General features: G+C 41.0%; 1 protein-coding gene across 1 annotated transcript in view; it reads left to right on the top strand.

Moving 5' to 3' along the window:
* The window catches only part of grin3bb (glutamate receptor, ionotropic, N-methyl-D-aspartate 3Bb), a 55,587-nt gene that overhangs the window by 38,491 nt on the left and 3,487 nt on the right, over nucleotides 1-13,609 (top strand). The window contains exons 3-7 of the mRNA XM_059342045.1: nucleotides 3,778-4,870; nucleotides 8,806-8,951; nucleotides 10,853-10,968; nucleotides 12,334-12,485; nucleotides 12,812-12,976. Of these exons, the coding sequence (XP_059198028.1) occupies nucleotides 3,778-4,870; nucleotides 8,806-8,951; nucleotides 10,853-10,968; nucleotides 12,334-12,485; nucleotides 12,812-12,976 (1,672 nt within the window). The remainder of the gene's footprint in view (nucleotides 1-3,777; nucleotides 4,871-8,805; nucleotides 8,952-10,852; nucleotides 10,969-12,333; nucleotides 12,486-12,811; nucleotides 12,977-13,609) is intronic.

Here is a 13,609-nt window from a genome sequence, read left to right as displayed (position 1 = left end):
AGTCATTAAAACTTCATTTATACAGCAGTTTTAAAACGCAACGCAGCGTTCACACAGAGAACAATATTAAAAAATATATATAATGAAGCTCAGCTCGGAGAGAAACTTACTGAAGGTGTTTTAAAACAGTCAGCTGATTTATCCAAGACGTTTTTCTGCTCTGACCTTGGAGAAGAAATAATCGTTAAGTTTATGATTGAGGACAAGTTGATCTGCCAGCAGGGGGCGCTGTTTAGGAAATGCTGAATCAATGTTGTTATTTGTCATCTTTAAACGTCTCTGACAAACACTGAGAAGAGACGGGTGTGTGAGCCTGACGTAGTTCAGCTCGTGTACAAGTTGTTGTGAAGGATGAAGTGAGACCCAATAAAATAAATATAAACAGCCAAAGTTATCATTTACAGGCTTTAGTTAAATGATGATTACAAATCAACAATTGTTAAATAGTTCAGAGCTTGTATCGGTCGGTCTGACGTCACTTTAACACAATGGAACCACTTGTTCTTTTCTCTTTTAAAGAAAACTCATGCAGGGTTGGAGGCGGGGCTCTGTTCATTCCTATGAAAGCTGCTCAGTGGAGCATGACGCTAAAATAGTTCTTAAATAAATCTTAAAAAACATTTGGATCTTAAAGAAAAATACTCTGAACTTAAAAAACAAAAACTCTGACATAAAAAAAACCCTCAGATCTTTGAAAAAAAATACTCAGAGCTTTAAACTTGGATCCTTAAAAAACAAAAAATGCTAATTTTTAAAATTATAATTATTCACAGCTTGTATCAGCCAGTCTGATGTAATTTTAACACGATGGAAACACTTGTTTTCTCTTCATAAAGAGAACTGATACAGGGTTGGAGACAGAGCTCTGTTCATTCCTATGAAAGCTGCTCAGTGCAACATGAACCCGAAAATGTTTGATACCCAGATCATAAAAAAAACACTTGGATCTTTGGAAAAAAACTCAGAACTTTAAAAAATAATAATTGGATCCTTTAAAAACAAAAACTCTGATATTAAGGAAACCCTCAGATCTTTAAAAGAAATACTTGGATCTTTACAAAAATACTCAGAGCTTTAAACTTGGATCCTTAAAAAAACAAAAAATGCTAATATATATATATATTTTTAAAATGAACATTCAGGGCTTGTATCAGACTTATGTCTTATGTCACTTTAAAACAATGGAACCACTCTGTCTTTTCTCTTTATAGAGAGAACTGATACAGTGTTGGAGGCGGGGCTCTGTTCATTCCTATGAAAGCTGCTCAGTGGAGCAGGAAGCCAAAAAGGTTTGATACCGGGATCTTTTAAAAAATCCCAGGATTGGCCCGTGGAGCAGCACACTAAAGACTTCTAATTCATGTTTCGCACTCCATTAATTTGAATGTGAATAAAACGTTTTAATCTTTCGACTCTTCTAGACTTTCCAAAATGTTATCAGACTGAATGGATCAAACTCTGACAGTGAAACGAGTCTGACCTTTATTTACTGATGGAAGTCTGTGGGGAAAGTCTTTCTGGCTTTTATATATTCTAAATACATCATTAGATTTTTGTATTGATGCATTTATGTCAGCAGTGTTTTAACTTTGTAAAGACAGGGCTCATTTTAACTACTTAATTAATTAAGAAGTCTAATTTAGAATAGATGTCTCATCACTAAATTTATCATGTTTTTTATGTTAAATCTTGACCTGAAAAGTAACTAAAGCTGTCAGCTAAATGTAGAGTAAAATATACAATATTTACCTCTAAAATGTAGTGAAGTAGAAGTATAAAGTTACATAAATAGAAATACTAAAGTAAAGTACAAGTATGTCAAAATTGTACTAAAGTACAGTACTTGGATAAATGTACTACGTTACATTGAACCACTGAAGGTCGGGCTGACGGCTCCTTAAATATATGAGTCCTGTGACCGACTGAAAGTGTAAAACTTGTTTTTATACCATGTAAATGTCCCGATACAGGTGATGGAAGGTTTTTATCTAAAACTAACGAGACTGAAAGAAAAATTAAACGAAACAGCGACTGACTGAATTAATGACACCGACCTTGTGAACCTGCTCGAGGTGGAGCCGTGTCCATGATAACGCAGGTCAGACAGGTAATAAACCGATAAGACTCTGTCGTCTGAGACACGTGAGCATGATGAAGAGCAGCCGAGGTCACAGGCAGGAGGACAGAGAGGATGAGGAGACAAGGAGGTGAGGAGACGAGGAGACAAGGAGGTGCAGACGGATGAGAGGAGGCGAGGGTGAAACAGGATGAGCTGCAGGTTGGAGGAGGATAAAGGGTTTTAGTTCAGTGACAGAAAAAGATCAAACACATTGACAGTAAATGAAATTACAGTCAGACGGAGAGATAAAAACCTCAGCGGACGGATTATCAACCCCAGAAGAAAAAGAACAAAAGGAATGAAAGAAAGCGTGAAGAGAAACAGAAACATCAGATCACATGAAAATCCTCTCAGACTTCTGCAGCAAATATACAACCATGACTGTCGTGTTTAACTTTTGTCCTGATGGTCTCACTGAACCACAGAAACACCCCGACACACACATATATACACTTACAGAAGATCTGAATATGAATAGAAGGTTCCAGAAACATTCAGGTTTTCATCCAAACAGCTCAAACATAAACAAAACATAATGTATTCATTCTTTTCACGTATATTCAACTGAAAACTGTACAAAGATTTTTTTTAATGTTTTATTTAATCAGCTTTGAATATATGTTTGTTTAATCTCAATCTGATGCAGCAACACATTCCCTAACAGCTGGGACAGGAGCAACAACAGACTGTAGAACATGAGTCTGTAACAGCCAGTGTTTAATCAGAGGGACATTTTAAAAACGGCAAAGATGATATTTAAGCATTCAAAACCCTTATTTTAGCTTCTTTAAAAATCTAATTTAAGTATATTTGGAACATACAAATACATTGATTGAAACAATGAGACTTACCAACAATAACTTTTATGGTGAATAAAGGGTCATAACATTAGGGTTGGCTTTCTAAGGTCCAGTCCATGTTTATCTATGTCCCATAAATTGTTGCAGCAATTTTTGGGTTGATACCATTTGTTCCACACATTTGGAGCTGAGTATTGCAATTTTATTCATACAGAGAATGGATAACAATGGTCAGAAACAACCCCCAAAATATTACATCAATATGCCAAGATCTTTGGAACAACATAAAATAATCCATTCTGTGATTTGGGTTAAAAAACTTTGGAAACTTTGGAGATTTCTGTATTTTCAGCGATTGGATGATGAGTACTTCTGTTTTTCAAACTGCTGAGAAACCCTCTTGTTGTCAATATACCTAGGACAGCTGCACATCCTCTGAATACTCTAGGTTGCTCTAGTTTGTGGTTGTAAAGTTCATGAGGCTGTGATTATCCTAGAGGTCACAGCAGCTCATTTTATACACTGAGGTCGAGACTCAAGAAATGCCCTCACTGCAATGAACTGGCCAAGAAAACTGGCCTTATTGAATCCACACGAGTCTCAGCTTTCCAGTTTATATAATTCGAAGCCTGTTTGGAGACTTCAGTATGCAGAAATATTCAAATGCAGCAGGCGAAAATGGCAAATTTGTACTACATGAGAAAAACTCTTTTTGCTTATACACTTTTTGCCGGCGACCATTCTGAATAGTAACTGCAGGAATGTATGGAAGGATTTCACTGAATCAGTTTGGTTCTGGAAGTTCTGATATCCCATCTGGCCTTTGTGTTACCTGCAGTTTTTTATTCTGTCCTGCAGGTTCCTGTCCAACACGTCTTTCTTGGGTCTGACGGGTCCTGTCCGAGTCCACCAGAACCAGTCTCAGGTCGTCACCTCACAGCGTTTCCACATCTGGAGCCTGCGGCGGGATGCGCTGGGGCAGCCCACCTGGGTGACGGTGGGCAGCTGGGAGGGAGGCCAGCTGCAGGTGGAGGACCAGGGAGTCTGGCAGGGACCCAAACCTCGCCACAGGACCGAGGGCACAGGCGGGAGGACCAGGGGCCGCTGGAGGCCGGGGATGCCTGTGGCGGGGAGTCGGGTCCGGGTGGTGACTCTGGTGGAACATCCCTTTGTGTTCACGCGGGACGTGGACAACGAAGGCAGCTGCCCGGCCGGTCAGTACTGCCTGGACGCCGGCGCCAACAGCTCGGACACTCTGGAGAGGTTCTTCAGGGAAGTGGCGGGCGGGAACAGCAGCTTCCTGCCTGCAGAGTACAACAAGTGCTGCTACGGATACTGCATCGACCTGCTGGAGAAGCTGGCCGAGGACCTGGGCTTCGAGTTCGACCTTTACATCGTCGGGGACGGGAAGTACGGCGCGTGCAAGGGGGGCCGCTGGACCGGGCTTGTGGGGGATCTACTGGGCGGCCTCGCCGACATGGCGGTCACCTCCTTCAGCATTAACTCGGCTCGGAGTCGCGTGATCGACTTCACCTCACCGTTCTTCTCCACCAGCCTGGGCATCCTGGTGCGCAGCAAGGACACCGCGGCGCCCATCGGAGCCTTCATGTGGCCGCTGCACTGGTCCATGTGGGTGGGCATCTTCCTGGCGCTGCACATCACGGCACTCTTCCTCACGCTGTACGAGTGGAAGAGTCCTTACGGCATGACGCCGCACGGACGCAACAGGATGAGGGTGTTCTCGTACTCGTCTGCGCTCAACCTGTGCTATGCCATCCTGTTCGGACGCACCGTCTCCTCCAAGACGCCCAAGTGTTGGACGGGGCGCTTCCTGATGAACCTGTGGGCCATCTTCTGCCTGCTGGTGCTGTCCAGCTACACCGCCAACCTCGCCGCCGTCATGGTCGGGGAGAAGACCTTTGAGGAGGTGTCAGGAATCCACGACGCCAAGGTTAGACAACTTTAACCCTTTGTAGTTTTGGGCTATTTTGTCTGCTTTGGCCTGTGTAGACCACTTTAAAAAATATTTACCATGCCATGTTGGTATCATTGTTTTCAGCCCAACCTGACCTATATGACCTGATCATTATCTTTTCACTTTGACTTACTGGATCAACATTTAGAACACAAAAGACATTAAATCAGATTTGAAAAATTTAGTTTTTTTAACTTTCAGAGCACAATCATGCTCAATTAAATTTTATACTAAATATATTTTACCTTATCTCCTTTTACTTGGCCCATCACCATTCAATAGAGTTTAAAGCCAGAACTTCAGGGCCTGCTTACAGGACAACGTTCTCGGGTGAAAATGACAAAATATTTTTCCAGATGTGCCTTTCATTTAGTTTTTGGGGCTTAAAAACGCAAAAAAAAAAAAAAATGAAACCACCCTCCAGAGTGGAATTCTTAAAAACGCTCCATCATTGAGTTTCCATCTAAAGGGTTGAAAACACAAAAGTGTCTCTGATCAGCTCATCTGTTCTCATCCACTTATCCGGGGCCGGGTCGCAGGGGCAGCAGGATAAGCAGGGCATTCCAGACGCCCCTCTCCCTAGCCACAACGTCCACCTCCTCCTGGGGGACCCCGAGGCTGCGGCTCTACTACGAGCTCCCTCCGGATGTCTGAGCTCCTCACCCTATCTCTAAGGCTGAGCCCAGACACCCTCAGAGGAAGCTCATTTCAGCCGCTTGTATCAGCGATCTCGTTCTTTGGGTCACTACCCAAAGTTCATGACCATAGGTGAGGGTTGGAATATAGATGAAGATAAATGGAGAGCTTTGCCTTCAGGCTCAGCTCCTTCTTCACCACAACGGTCTGGTACAATGCCCACATTACTGTTGACGCTGCACCAAACTGCCTGTCCATCTCACGCTCCGTTCTACCCTCACTGCTGAACAAGACCCCGAGATACTTGAACTCCTTTGCTTGAGGCAGTACCTCTCTCCATCCAGAGGGGGCAGAATCTAACCAGAATTATCAGGAGAGAAGAGAAGTGTCTTTGATGCTCAGCTCTTGGTGGTGTTGTGTATCAGTGCTTCACAGTACCACGTAGCCACCTAGTATTTCGTCTAAACGCGGAATAAAAAATGAGAACGCAACGCCACTTTTGCATTTTCTCTCCAGATCGTCTCATCTAAACAGAGCTTTAGAGGGAAGCTGACGGCAGGAAACATGCTGCTGCAATTTTACAGCGTGATGTCACCAAGAAGTCATGTGATCTGATCACAGTGACTCCAGAGGATTAAACTGCCTCCTATTGGTTGATCTACTGGTGATGTCACCATCTGTTGTCCTCTGAGTGTGACATCATCAAACAGCATGACGGTTTGTCTGTAGTTAAAAGGTTTGATGTTTGTTTATTACAAAACTCTTTGATAAATATAAACCACTCTGACAGTAGGTGAGGTCACAGCGCCCCCTGGTGGCTCCACTGAGCTGTCGTTGGGTTCGTCACTGCCTACTACTGACGTTTGATTCATTGTAAATTAAATAATAATTAGTGCCGCTTCAACTCTGATAAAATGTTTTTATTAAAGCGTAGAGAGCTGACAGGAAATGAGGATCTGATAATTCATCTTTCAGCGTTAATGAAAATGGAACAGAAATCATAACGATAAATCAGATGTGTGTGTTGACTTCTGCCTCACGCTCCGAGTCATTATTCATTCACTTTCTGCTTCCTGTCGTGAAATAATTACAGATTAAATTTGTTCTTCGGATCACCTGCCTCGTCCTAATTACACTTTTAATTCAGCAGCTGATTGAAGCATGAAACACGTCTGTGAGTGTTTGTACAGCCGGGGCTGCTGGGAGCTGAGCGGGGAGGAGGGGGGGCGTCCATCTGTGTGCAATTAACTTTTTCTGTTAATGTGGAGAGACTCAGACTCTCTGTTGTGAACGCTGCAGCCAGTCTGCGTTTTAAACACACATATCCAATATATAGTATATAATCTACACATGAACAGCTTAATATAATCAAAAAATATGCACTTATTATTAGGCCTGTCATGATAATGACTATATCGACTTATTTTTCAATATATAAAAATGGACACGATAGTTTTTTTTCTGGACTCAGTATATTGTTGTTTACATGTGCGACTTTTTGTGCTTTTTTGTATTTAAAGTAAAGCTGCAAATGTTTGACAGGCAGCACAAACTGTCGAAAAAACCCCCACTATATTTCCAAGCAGCCATCCAGCTGTTTATATGTTATTTTAATAATAATATAATAAAATACAAAATGATTATCTCATTGCAATGTTTTGTTAACAGCCTGAAAGTTGATTTTATTTGTTTTGGTTGTAGTTTATCTATGTTTTATTTATCTAGAATATTTTAATATTTCTTTTCCACATTTCAATTCCAATGTTTAATATTCTTGAGATTTAAAAATGAATTGCTGTAGAAAAGGATGAACTTATTATGCTCTAATATGGTTATAAAACTAAAACAACATTAACACAACAATACTATTGTTTATCATGATAGTTTCTGGGAGAATATATCGTCCTAAAAAATGTGTTATTGTGACAGGCCTACTTATTATTACAGAAACACACTGAAGAAAAGTCAAACATTTCAAGCCTCCAGATTCTCCCGTCAGAAATTTCACCACAAGAAGAAGAAGAAGAAGAAGAAGAAGACGTCATTTAGAGAATTGAACGTCCAGCAGGGGGCGACTCCCCCGGCTGCAGAGAGAAGTCTGACTGTATAGAAGTCTATCAGAAAATGATTTTTGACCTCAGTAAACATTCTCATAATGAGTTCATGGTCTCAGCCGTTAGTTTCAAGTCTTCTTCACACAACATCATGTTCATTTAGTAAATGATGGTTAATTTAGAGTCAAACAGAGCAGGAAGAAGGGCGGGGCTACAGCATGATTGACAGGTCACTACCACAGTGCACTGTATGTTTTCATCTTTGGCCTTTGTTTGAACAAACTTGACTTTCACCTAGGGGAACAGGGTTTTACGTCCCGTGTTAAAACAAATGTAAACGACTTTTATGTAACTTGGTAACTTGCGTAACTTATGTGGCTCACGGTTTGTGAATCAGGTTGTTTTTTTTAAATCTAACTTCATTTTTTTTTTACGTAACTTCCGTGGGTCACGTCACCCGTGTAACTACTTCACTTCCAGCATTTACATAATTTATTTACTGTTTAAACTGTCTTTTAGAACGCCTAACCAGGAGTTTTTCTTTACCTTAAACCTAGGTCAGTGGTTTTGTAGCCTTAATTCCCAGAAACTGCAGTTTTTTTTACAACCATGAACCAAACGTGTATGTTTAATGGCGTATGTGCTATTTTTAGAAAGCTCCGCTCTGTACCATGAGCTGCAAAACGTTTATTTTGACACACTCTATGTGTCGTTATGGGTGGTGTTGACAAACGATCCATTCTGTCGTTTAGGTCGGAGATCTTGTTTTTTTTAATCTTGCTAACCAAGATACCTTAGCTCCGCCCTCTCATACAAATATGATCACTTCTGGTCACTTCATTCAAGACAAGAAAAATTGTTTTTCTTGAGATGTTTCAAGACACATTTTTTGCTCTCCACCCAAATTTTTTAAGTCAGTTCTGACATGCAACAACATGTTTATAAGCAGGACCTGAAGAAGAAATAAAAATTAAAAATTAAAATACTCGACCTGAGTGGGTCGACCAGAACGTTCATCTACAGCTGGACGTCACGTTAAGAACCAAGTCCAGACAAATGAAACTTCTTCAGATGAAAGAATCCAAAAACTAACCTGCACTCATCAGTTACATTTTAACGTCTGTGGTTTCTGGTTCTCAACAGTTTCTCATGTTTCTATAGAGCATAAAGTCTGTAAATCGTCTGTTTAAACTCCTTCTTCTTCTTCTTTCTTGGTGTCAGCTGCACCACCCGTCCAGAGGTTTTCGCTTTGGGACAGTGCGGGAAAGCAGCGCCGAGGATTACATGAGGAAGAGTTTTCCGGAGATGCACGAGTACATGAGGCGCTTCAACGAGCCGACCACGCCTGAAGGAGTCGCCACTCTCAAGTAAGAGAATCGACGAGAACTACGTGTGAATATTAACAATGTTAGAACAGATGCAAATTAGTTTTGAATAAAAGTGACAGCCTTAATTTAAGTAAGAAACATGCTTTTTTTAACCCGCCTCACGACCTTTTCCTGAAGTTAAACTGAAGTGTTTTGTTTAACCACTTTATTAAAACTGGGACTGTTTCAAACAGTCCATCTGTGGCGAGCTGGGACTGGGAGTGCAACTTTAAATGAAATGAGCAAAGCTTAAAACGTTTGGACACCAACTGAACAACTGAAATGTCTTTGAAAGTGGTGTGCTATTTACACGCCGGTTTAAAGGACATTTCAGTTGTCCTGTTCCTGTGAGTTCACACAGACGTCACATGCTGCTCTACTGATGAGGAGTGGCGAGTTTAATCAGCCACTTTGGGACTTTAGGATGTGGGACATGGTGATATTGGGACTTTGGGACATGGGGATGCAGGGACGGGGGGACATGCCGACCTGGGGACATGACAGCAGCATCTGTCCACAGGCACTGAATGGCCAAGCTGTTACCGTCTGAGCTGCCTGTTAACTGTTAACAAGGAGTTAACGCAGGCGGAGAACGCCACTTGAGGACAAATGTAAAGTTCCTCTGATGTGATTTATATTCTGAGTTGATCTGTGCTGATTGTGGAGTGTTCCTCATCATCATCAGACTCTGAGAGCCAATCAGCTCGCTGCTCTTCAGACCAGAACTCTTCATCAGGATCATAAATATTCACCACCGCTCTGTGTGAGCTCGGGCTTTTATTTTGTAATCAGACACAAACAGGAAGCTCAGATGAGTCAACAGCTGACCTCAGATCTGTCTGACCCAATCACAACAGCCTCAGCCAATCAGGAGCTGAAACAAAGTCAGCAACTAATACTGTACTAGTTTAAGTTTTGGTAGTTGCCCTAGTTGCAGTAGTTGCTCTAGTTTTAGTAGTTGCCATAGTTGCTATAGTTGCAGTAGTTGCAGGAGTTGAAGGAGTTGCAGTAGTTGCAGCATTTGCAGTAGTTTCTAGTAGTTGACGTAGTTGCAATAGTTGCCATAGATGCAGTAGTTGCAGCAGTTTTAGTTGTTGAGGTAGTTGCTGTGGTTTCAGTAGTTGCATTAGTTGCAGTAGTTGCCATAGTTTCAGCATTTGCAGTAGTTGCTGTAGTTGCAGCAGCTTCCGTAGTTGTTGTAGTTGCAGTAGCTTCTGTAGTTTCCGTAATTTCCGTAGTTTCCGTATTTGCAGTAGTTTCAGTAGTTTAAATAGTTGCTGTAGTTGCAGTAGTTTTAGAAGTTGCTGTAGTTGCAATAGTTGCAGTAGTTGCTGTAGTTTCAGTGGTTGCTGTAGTTGCAATAGTTGCAGTAGCTGCCGTAGTTTCAGTAGTTTTAGTGGTTGCTGTAGTTGCAATAGTTGCAGTAGTTACCATAGTTTCAGTAGTTTCAGTGGTTGCTGTAGTTGCAATAGTTGTAGTAGTTGCAACTGTTGCAGTAGATTTTAAATTTTTTCAATTTTGTAGCTTGATTGCGGACTTTCCTGCAACTGTTTTTAGCTTTGAGTATTAAATTAGCATTTTTAGTTATTCATTTATCTTGTCTGTTAACTGTACTTTGAATTTCTATTTCTATACTGTCTGTAAATGTACTCATCACCACTGTAAATGGGGGTTGCAGCAGTTACTGTTGTTGCCAGTTTCAGTAGTTTCAGTAGTTGCCATAGTTTCAGTAGTTGCAGTAGTTTCTGTACTTTCTGTATTTGCAATAGTTGCTGTAGTTGCCGTAGTTTTAGTATTTGCAGTAGTTGTTGTAGTTTCAGTATTTGCAGCAGTTGCAGAAGTTTCAGTAGTTTCAGTAGTTGCTGTAGTTGCCGTAGTAACCATGTTGCTCTGTGTTGAAGGACAGATCCTCCTCAGCTCGATGCCTTCATCATGGACAAAGCTCTTCTCGACTACGAGGTTTCCATCGACGCCGACTGTAAACTGGCGACGGTCGGGAAACCGTTCGCCATCGAAGGTGAGACAGTGTGTGTGTGTGTGTGTGTGTGTGTGTGTGTGGTTAAATGTCACAGTTTCATTTAGCAGACCCTTTTATCCAGAGCGTCAGAAGTCAGAAGACAACATATGAGTCAGAGCCACGAGTGTGAAGTCCAATATGACATAGATGCATGAGCACAGTGCAAATAGTGCTTTTTTTCCCCATCCATGTCAATTATGTGTGAAGGTGTTCAAAAAAGGGCTGGGTCCTTAGTTTCTTGTGTGTATGTGTGTGTGTGTGTGTCTGGGTTCATCTTAACTTCCTCTAAGCTTTTTTATTCAAACATGTTTCATGAAGTTTCATCATCAGCCTCGTCTCAACAAATCAGATCTGAGGACCTGTCAGACAGTTTAAAGATTCACTGCAAGGACCCCTGGGCTCAACACTAACACACACTACACACTATATATATATATATCCAGAGTAAAACAGACCAACGTCTTTACAACAGTATCCATCTAGAACTGAAGGCACTGCAGAACAAAATGCTGGTTAAAGTTATTGAGCTAGAAATTAAAATTTACAAAATTACATCATTTTTTTTCTATGAAGTTTTCTGACAACAGCTTTTTTATTCTGTTTGCATTCACACTGCAAACACAAAAAAATCAAAAACACTCCCAGACATCAAAACCTGCTGCAATAACATAATCCTTTCCAGCTGCAGCAACAGAACCATTATACAATGAATCAAAAGAGATTCGTGAGTCATCTGCATAGAAACGGACCTAGCATAGCACCAAAAATGTAAGATCTAAATGTTGTACTGTTCCTTTAAAAGTGAAAGTTTCAGTGTAATGGGAAAGTCTCTGATGATGACGAATGTTCAGCTGTCAGTGTTTCCTGTGAGCTCCTGCTGATCTCTGGCTTAAACAATAATTGATTTAATTAGTTCATGTCGTCTGATAATTAGCATTAAAACTTTCAGTCTGACTCTTTTCTCTTCTTGCTTTTCTGTTAATTATTCTCATTCATCTGTGATATTATTACTCTCACAGTCCAATTCTTTTACTTACAGACTTTTAATCATCCGACAGCTTCATTTTTAGAATCTCTTCAGTTTTTTGTTATGAAGACATTTTTCCTCATTATGACATTACATAATTTTGTTTTGTTAAAATTCTGTATTTTGAGTGTTAAGTTACTTTATAATTCATCGTCATTGGATTTTAAACAGAAATTATTTGTCTGGCTGTTGTTTACTGTTCATTATGTCAGACATATCATTAATTGTTTATTATTATTACGTTATGGTAAAATGGTTAACAGTTTATTTATTAATATTCATTGTTTACATGATGTGTTGTTCAATTTAATGTTTATTGTTAATTGTTTGTTGTTTAGGCTATGGGATCGGCCTGCCTCAGAACTCCCCTCTGACCTCCAACATCTCGGAGTTCATCAGCAGGTATAAGTCAGAGGGCTACATGGACCTGCTGCACGACAAATGGTACAAAGTGGTTCCGTGTGGGAACCGAGTGTTCGCCGTCACTGAGGTCAGTCTGCCCCTCCAGACAAACACAAACAAAAACACAAACACAAATGTACATGTAGTAAATAAAAATGCACAACAGTTCTGATGAGCGTTTTGAGCTTCTGAACCCCTCAGACATGTGATGGTACATGTGGAACAATAACAATATTTAGTCAAAGATTGTTGGATGTGTTCATAAGGACATGATATTATTGTTATTGTTTGTGTGGTATTAGGATAAGCACCTTGTGTTTGTCTATATTTGGGATGAAAATGCAGATCAGATCACATTTGATGAAAAACTGTTTCTGTCTCCTCTCTCTTCCTTTTCTTCTTCCTCTGCATCAGACTCTTCAGATGGGGATCAGTCACTTTTCAGGACTCTTTGTGCTGTTGTGTGCTGGAGTGGGCGGAGCTTTGCTGACTCTGGCGGGTGAACACGGTTTCTACCAACTCGTCCTGCCGCACATCCGCCGCCGCCAGAACCTGAAGTACTGGCTGCACACGTCACAGGTGAGACACCAGAGTCTCTGTTTGAGTTTCTGTTTGACCCAAAAGTTTAATCACTTTCAGGAGTCAGTCTCAGTGGAGGTTCAGGTTCTGAAAGGTTCTCAGTGATGGTTCGGGTTCTAAAAGGTTCTCAGTGGATGTACAGGTTCTCAAGGGTACTAAATTTAGGTTCGGTTCTGAAGAGTTCTAAATAGAGGTTCAGGTTCTGAAGGGTTCTCAGTGGATGTTCAGGTTCTGAAGGGGTTCTCAGTGAAGGTTCGGGTTCTAAAAGGTTCTCAGTAGATGTTCAGGTTCTATAGGATTCTAAATGGAGGTTCAGGTTTTCAAGGGTTCTCAGGAGATGTTCATGTTCTCAAGGGTTATAAATAGATAGGGGTTCTCAGTGAAGGTTCGGGTTCTAAAAGGTTCTCAGTAGATGTTCAGGTTCTATAGGATTCTAAATGGAGGTTCAGGTTTTCAAGGGTTCTCAGGAGATGTTCATGTTCTCAAGGGTTATAAATAGATAGGGGTTCTCAGTGAAGGTTCGGGTTCTAAAAGGTTCTCAGTAGATGTTCAGGTTCTATAGGATTCTAAATGGAGGTTCAGGTTTTCAAGGGTTCTCAGGAGATGTTCATGTTCTCAAGGGTTATAAATAGA

The sequence above is a fragment of the Centropristis striata genome, chromosome 9 (assembly GCF_030273125.1).
Source record: "Centropristis striata isolate RG_2023a ecotype Rhode Island chromosome 9, C.striata_1.0, whole genome shotgun sequence".
Lineage (NCBI taxonomy): Eukaryota > Metazoa > Chordata > Actinopteri > Perciformes > Serranidae > Centropristis > Centropristis striata.
This window is presented reverse-complemented; position numbering and strand designations above follow the sequence as displayed.